The sequence below is a fragment of the Galeopterus variegatus genome, unplaced genomic scaffold (assembly GCF_000696425.1).
Source record: "Galeopterus variegatus unplaced genomic scaffold, G_variegatus-3.0.2 Scaffold103, whole genome shotgun sequence".
Classification (NCBI taxonomy): Eukaryota; Metazoa; Chordata; class Mammalia; order Dermoptera; family Cynocephalidae; genus Galeopterus; species Galeopterus variegatus.
This window is the reverse complement of record NW_007726214.1, coordinates 595932-603057: the sequence shown is the minus strand read 5'-3', so window position 1 is coordinate 603057 and position 7126 is coordinate 595932. Positions and strand designations below refer to the sequence as shown.

The window sequence follows — 7126 nt, the reverse complement described above, 5'->3', positions numbered from 1 at the left end:
CTTTACTGGTCATCTTTAAAAAAAGAAAAGAAAAAGAGAAGACAAAGTTCTGTAAAGTTCTGTAATCACTGAAAAAGTGAAGCAAAAAAGAACTAGTATTGAGACTCAGCTGACCATCTTTTTTTTTTTTTTTTTTTTTTTTTTTTTTCTTTTTAAAGATGACCGGTAAGGGGATCTTAACCCTTGACTTGGTGAGTGAGCCACAGTCCAGCCCCCGAACTCCAGGAACTAATGGCCCGTGCTTTGGGCATCTGACAGGAGCTATGCTACATACTAGTTGTATGTTATTTCAATTTTAGCTTTTGTAAAATCCTCCAGGTGTCATAACTGTTGTAAAGAAAAATTTTCTGAAAAGAAACAGTATGAAGCAAGACCTGGTTCTAAAGTTGCAAAACAGGAACTGAAAGAAAAAGTCTGGTTGTGTCAAAAGGAAGTGACTACTCTGACTCTTCCAGTGACTCAGGTTACTTGGTTACTATTTGACCCAAGTTTTTAAGGGGCTGAACTAAGGAATATTGCCACAGAAACAGCTTCACATCACAACACATCAGTGGGAGGAACAGCACTGGGCAAATCTGACTCAGACCAAAACTTGGGCCCTCGGGTCCTTTCCCACCATCCCTCTGCTTGGTAGTCCACTTGAACAAACAGCCTTCTTTGTAATGACAGAAAGTTGCTGCCTTTAGGTAGTTGGGCTCTAGAAAGTGTGGCTTCCAAGCCAAAATGCACTTTTTTTTAAAAAAAGATGACCGGTAAGGGGATCTTAACCCTTGACTTGGTGTTGTCAGCACCACGCTCAGCCAGTGAGCGAACCGGCCATCCCTATATGGGATCCGAACCCGTGGCCTTGGTGCTATCAGCACCGCACTCTATCGAGTGAGCCACAGGCCGGCCCCCCAAAATGCACTTTTAAATAGACAAAACTGAATGGGGGAACGTACAGAATCTTGTTTGCATGATTAGCATTTGATGCTCAGGGCTCAAAACCAGTATGCAAACCTCACATTTGCACATTTCCATGGTGATTCAGTTCCCTTTCAAAATAGACTTGGAGGGCCGGCCCATGGCTCACTAGGGAGAGTGTGGTGCTAACACCAAGGCCATGGGTTCGGATCCCATATAGGGATGGCCGGTTAGCACCAAGTCAAGGGTTAAGATTCCCTTACTGGTCATCTTTAAAAAAAAAAAAAAAAAAGACTTGGAGAGCTCTTTTGAAATTGACTTGCTTTCTCTCATCTTCTCTTTGGGAGAGGGAAAGAGGAAAAGCACTGAAACGGTACTAAGAACTTCAATACAACTTTAGGTGTTATTCTCTTAGCTCCTTCATGTCAAAAGGTTAAGGGCTAGTGGGTTAGTTCAGTTGGTTAAAGCATGGTATTTTAACAGCAAAGTCAAGGGATCAAATTCCCCGTATTGACCAGCCACCAAAAAAAAAAAAAAAAAAAGTTAACGGGAGGGGAGTTAAAATGTACAGGAACTACTCCAAAGCACAGCAGTAATATACTTAAAAATTCACACCTCTTAATTTGAATGAAAGAAGGGAACTGTCCTTTGCTCTAAGGCAAATCAGCTTTGTGGGGCTTTTGCTTTTGTTAATTAATTCACCTATATATACATTCTCAGTTGACTTCCCTAATAAGTTTGCCTAAGGGGAAAGGCAGACATTGATTAGAAAAGACCCGTACCACACCTTGTATTTGAATAAAAGATTTATTTTCTTCTCAGGAAAAACAGGAAGTTAGGGAAACACACTACATTTTACAACCCACATTAATTCATAGTTGGTCCTAACCCTTCCTGGCACAGCTGTAAAAAGTACTAGCTGTTTAACCAGAACCAAAGTGTTCACCCCTAATAGAATGTACATGGACAACACTATAGAACTGCATGTTTTTCCCTGAGAGAAGCACAGAACAAACACAAGTCGCTGAGAGAGCCATCTTTCCAAGAGCCCCTCCCTTTCCATTCTGGAGGATTGGCCAGCTAGTCAGCACTTAGACATAACTCCTCTCCCTATAAACCAACTGCCCCTCTCCTTTTCCAGACTACATGGGGCCCCTAAAATCCCTCACTGCCCGGGACCTGAAATACTAAGAATCCTGTATTTCAGCAGTTACATCTACTGAATTGGGAAGTGGGGCCCCTAAACACCAATTTACATCTATACACTTATTTCCAGAACTGGATATGGGGAGACAGGCCTTTGAGACACTTTAACTAGATCTTGAGATTAATTAAAAACTACATAAAGTGCTTTAGGTCCTTAGAGACAGACATGATATAAATAAGTGGCTTCTGATCAAGAATGATAAATACACAGGAAAAAATAGCTCTAACAAGATGACCCTATGGCTCCAAGATGGGCAGGCAGGGCAATTATTCCCCGTTACATTCTTAGTCATTTTATTCATGCTTATTTTTATCTGAAGTCCCCAGATTGAAGGTCATGTTTTGAGGCATATGCTTTCAGAAAAATGACCCTAGTTCCAATATTCAACATAGCTTTCTTCAGTTTACCAGTAGTTTTCATATAACTTTTTGAAGTTTAACAGAGCTCATCTCTTTCTATAAATTGAACTGAGCATACTCAAATGCAAAGGAAACTTTAAAGAAAGCCACATAAGATGTTCTCTCCTCTGAAAATTCCTAAGAGGACTCTTGAATCTTTTCCCCCAAAGAAACAATTGAAAAGATACCAGTCTAAATAAAAGGAACTCCCACCCCCATGACTGTTACATCACAGCAACCAAGGCATTACCGCCTCCCAACAGGATAAGATTCGTAAAAATGAAGGTCTGTTGATTGGGGGGGGGGGGTTCCACTTAGGTTCCCAGTAGGGGTTCCTAGTTCCAAAAATTAAAAGGGTTAGTACAGGGATGGCAGGGCAAAGACGCAGGAATTGATATAAGTATCTGTAGAAGGAACAGAACAAGCAGCAAATATTCCAAAGGAAGGACAGGAAATAAAAGATAAATTCAATAGAACATCAAGTCTCAAATCCAAACAGATGTCAATGCAAAAACTTGAAACAAAGTTTGGGAATCACTGATACAAATGAAACAGTAAGTATTTGTTTTATTGATACACTAGGCTTAGACCTGTGTTTAACAAGCAAGCCTAATAATAGCACCATGGTCAGACTCTAGCCTGCTTTTCCAAGCCATCATTTTACAATTTATTAAGCAAACAAGGGATCAAATGTCTCGCATCCACCCGATGTGATCTTTTTATACACACATTGGTAATAAGTCCCCCATTTTGAACAGCTGAAAATCTTTTAGTAAAAGCTTTAAAGATGAGCTCATGAACTCAGTTTAAATTTCACCAGTTAAATTAAGTCAAATGGAAGAAGGAACTCAATGAGTAGCTACCCAATCAGAGCCTATTATTTGTAAATCATGTGTCTCCCCCACAACCTTAAAACTCCACTTTGACTTAATTATTGAAAACCTGCATAACGAAGTTAATTTCCATTCCTTAACCTCTCAATCCCAGGTTTTCGAAAAAAACCTAAGAAATACTTACCAAAACCAGATAGGAAAATTAAAGCCTGCATAGTGATGAATCAGATTTGTTCTACTACAACCTGGTTGCATACAATTACACCAATTGGTTCTTTACACAATCTAGAAACTGAGCAAGACAAAGTACAAAAGCTGTAAGAAATAGGTTTCTAACTACAGAAGTTGCAAATTTCAAAAGGTATGAAAAAAACTATGTAAATTCAAAACTCTCCTTCCTTTGTTTCAAAGAAATAAACTTTCTGTAAAAATATATACAATTTTTACAGACAAATACATTTACAAGTTTTCTTGTCTTAAAAATTGAGGATATTACGTATTGGTAACTAATTACTGAGCCTTAAGTCAAGTATTCTTGGCCATTACTAGGATAATAAACTAAGAATCATTCAAACCAAGCCAAAGTAGAACAGGTATAAAAGTCCTGAACAGTTGGACTTTTAGATCCATTTTACACAGGTCACTGGTATTGTTAGTGCTTCTAACACTATAGAAAATTAATGAATTTGGTGGGAATATTTAATGAATTCTATGACTAGCCTAGCTACTGGCCACCCTCCTGTTCTAGACAAGGAAATTAAGTCTTTCCACCCTATCAACTTCACTAAATCTAAAAAGTCCTTCTCCATGGCCTCTCAAACAAGTTTGCTTGCTGCTGAACTGAAATTTGCTTCTTTCAGACTGTGACTCTTCCAGGGGGAATACTTTTTCCCATGTATTTATTCTTGTTAGCCATAATCCTCTTGCCACTTGTTTTTCTGGCTAGGCTGCTAGAATAGAACTCTTGGAGATTACAGCCTGGGCAGTTTGAAGTCCAACTTCATAAATACATTTGATTTCACAGAAGTATGTGGTTTTGGTGGCTGGAGTTGGTTAAGAGTCAATTATTGCACTTACAAGGCTATCTTATTAGATATGCCAAACCAGCTCCTACTCCAGCAACACCTGCAAAAGCCAGCAGCACATTTCTGATGCCGCCTTCTAGGTCCTCTACGTGGAAGAACTCCACAAACCCATCCTAGAAAACAAAAAAGAAAAGCACATTTTCAAGTATGGGTTTCTGCTGTCATAAGAACGCTATATACAAATAAAAGATAAATTAAAATACCTAAGGTTCCCAAAACAATGACGAACCAATTATTATTCACTACTGGGATGCAAAAATAGACGTTTCCTGAGTTCTTCAGTTCAGTAAGTGAGCACTCATAATAGTTAAATTTGATTTGATTTTACAGTACTATCTTGGTCATATTAGGATTATCTAGGCAAAGGAATTTTGAAGAGTTCCTGTTATTTAGGTAAAAGACGAAAACCCTTATTCTTATATCCCCACCATCTAAATATCTCAACTGCGAAGAGCAGTCTTTCTCAGCGTGGTTAAAGACATCCTGCAACAGAACCATCTGGGTGTATACTTAAAACGCAGGCTACTCCCCCCCCCACCTAGTCAATTAAAACGAGGAACGTTAGCTATCATCCCCAGAAGACTTTTATTTCTCCATGGTTTGAATCCACTGGTAAGAAGAGTATCCAACTGAATTACAACGAAAATAGCCTACAGAAAACCAAGATTTTTGATACAATTGAAGACCACCAAGCCACTATCCCTAGGGACCCACTACTTAACATCAAGTAACCAGAGGTCCAGGAGTTACAGCCTGGAAACAGTCATACGTCACAAAAACCTTTAGATATTCTCACCTTCTCTAGAAAATCCTTCATTCCATTTCCACTCCAAGCCCCCTTCAACCTTAAAGCAAACTTACCCAGCCTCTTTGTTTGACTAGCCAGTCCCGTTTTGTCCTTACGAGAACGTCTGTGATACTTTCTGCTAATGGTTCGATGCAGCTTTCTTGGTTTATGCTCTTCAAGTGTTTGGCCACAAAGGCACCAAAAGAAATTAGAGTCACAATCCTGCCCCAGTTTGTTACGCCGTCACTGAAAACATGGACCATCACTCGAGACAAAGATTTGACATCGTCTTCGTTTTTGATGTCCAATTTCCGAAGCATGCCTGAGAGGAAGAAAAGCATGCGGGTCCTCACGGCCTCCTTTGTCTAAACTGGGGCACGTTCGCCCGCCCACCCACGGCGGGGGAAATCGCAATTTGGACTCTATAGAACTCAGGTCGACCCTACTTGAAAATTGACATCCCACCCTTTCCGGTCTTTGAACAGAGCTGCCATTTCCAAAAGGATCAAGATGGGCGGAAACAATGACTCATGGCCAGAATATTCTGGTTTCAGAAATAGGATGAGACTCGTTTCAACACTGAGTCGTTTCGGTTTCCACCCACCCTCGGTGGGTGAGTCCAGGGAGAGATGGGAAAAAAGGAGTGCGGCCCTGGTCACTAACCAAACCCCTTACCTTGGAAGGCCGTCTCGTGGTTGCGCTGCACGCCGTCCCCGACCCGTCGTAGGGTCTCCAGCGCCTTCCTGCTGGCGGCCCCAGACCCGCCCATCGGCTTCGCGTCCTTGGAGCCGGTTGCCTGCTCTCGAAGGTAGCGAGAGATAATCTCCAGCGACTGCCGGTACAACTCGTCCTCCTCCTCCTCTGCTGGGGGCGGCGTCGAGGGGAGTGACCCGTCCGTGCTGGGGCCATTATTGGCCTCCCCGACCAACTCCAACAGAGGCAGGACAGCCGGCCGCTTCCCGAGAGGCTCCGGCTCGTACCCATCCAGCTCCTCCTCGGGAGACATGATGGCGTCGGCGGCTTCCATCTCCTCAGGCGGCAATGCGCGGCTGGTGGGCGCGAAGAACAGCAACCTCGTGGGGGTCGCGGTGACGTCGGGGACCTCGGCGCCAATGGGCGCCGGCCGCGCGACCCTCCGGGCGTCGGGCGTGAGGGCAGCCGGGGGGCTCGCGCCGACGCTTCCGCCAACCTCCGCGCTGGCTTCCCCTCCCCCTCCCTCTTGCCGGGCCGTGGTCTCCTTCTCCGCAGTCAAAAGCCGCCCTCCCGGAGGGGTGGCACCGCCGGCGGCGGCACCCAATCCCGCCCCCCCACAGTAGAGGTTGAGTCCGATTACCGCGTTTCTTTTGAGGCCAAACATCGCCAGCCGCCACCGCCGCCTGGGAGAAAAACGGGGAAGGCCCTGACTCCTTATTTAAAGCGGAAGTCAAGAGTGAGAGAGGCCCTCCTAGACCACGGTTTTGGACAGTCCTACTCTGGCGTCAGCGAACTCAAGAAAAAAGCGTTGCCATAAAAGGGGAAAGGGGCGGAAGCTTCCGTAGAGTTGCGCATGGCACCTACCGGCCGCCGGGCCAGGCGTGGCGCGGCCTTCCGGCTCTCCGAGCCTCTGGCTGCGGGTTACGTAACTGGCTGCCGGTTACGACTCGCAGCGCCTGGGCTCGTGGGTTCCGCGTGCAGACCTGGGGCCTCGGTGTGGCTTGGCTACCTCGGTACTTCCCCAAGTCTTGACCCGTGAGCTCTTGTTGCATTTGTGCCAGAGGGTTTTTTTTTTTTTTTTTTTTTTTTTTTTTTTTTTTTTTTTACCAAACTTATGTCTTATTTTATTTTTTACTACGTCTTAAATCACCAAAAGGTTGAGGAAGGGGGGTGGGGAAGTTCTGTGATGGATGGGGAATAGTCTTAGATGAGGTTAGAGG

At 43.8% G+C, this 7126-nt stretch overlaps 1 protein-coding gene across 3 annotated transcripts; it reads right to left on the bottom strand.

Moving 5' to 3' along the window:
- Window positions 1-1691: 1691 nt before the first annotated feature.
- Window positions 1692-6644, bottom strand: MCL1 (myeloid cell leukemia 1). 3 transcript variants are annotated; one of them, XM_008584635.1, is made up of 4 exons: window positions 6316-6570; window positions 5889-5994; window positions 5288-5535; window positions 1692-4539 (listed from the first exon to the last, which is right to left on the bottom strand). In XM_008584635.1, the coding sequence occupies exons 1-4, from the start codon at window positions 6568-6570 to the stop codon at window positions 4423-4425; spliced, it is 726 nt and encodes a 241-aa protein (XP_008582857.1). In that variant the 3' UTR covers window positions 1692-4422. The 3 variants fall into 3 exon arrangements, with proteins under 3 accessions (XP_008582857.1, XP_008582844.1, XP_008582850.1); XM_008584622.1 differs by having other exon boundaries at window positions 5889-6644; XM_008584628.1 differs by lacking the exon at window positions 5288-5535 and having other exon boundaries at window positions 5889-6570.
- Between the last annotated feature and the right edge of the window lie 482 nt (window positions 6645-7126).

Excerpts from the sequence above, each read along its gene's own strand:
- MCL1 (XM_008584622.1), bottom strand. The coding sequence starts at position 6,570 with ATGTTTGGCCTCAAAAGAAACGCGGTAATCGGACTCAACCTCTACTGT. Across the intron at positions 5,536-5,888 it reads CCACGAGACGGCCTTCCAAG|GCATGCTTCGGAAATTGGAC; the intron begins GTAAGGGGTTTG and ends TCTTCCTCTCAG. Across the intron at positions 4,540-5,287 it reads TAGTCAAACAAAGAGGCTGG|GATGGGTTTGTGGAGTTCTT; the intron begins GTAAGTTTGCTT and ends TTTGTTTTCTAG.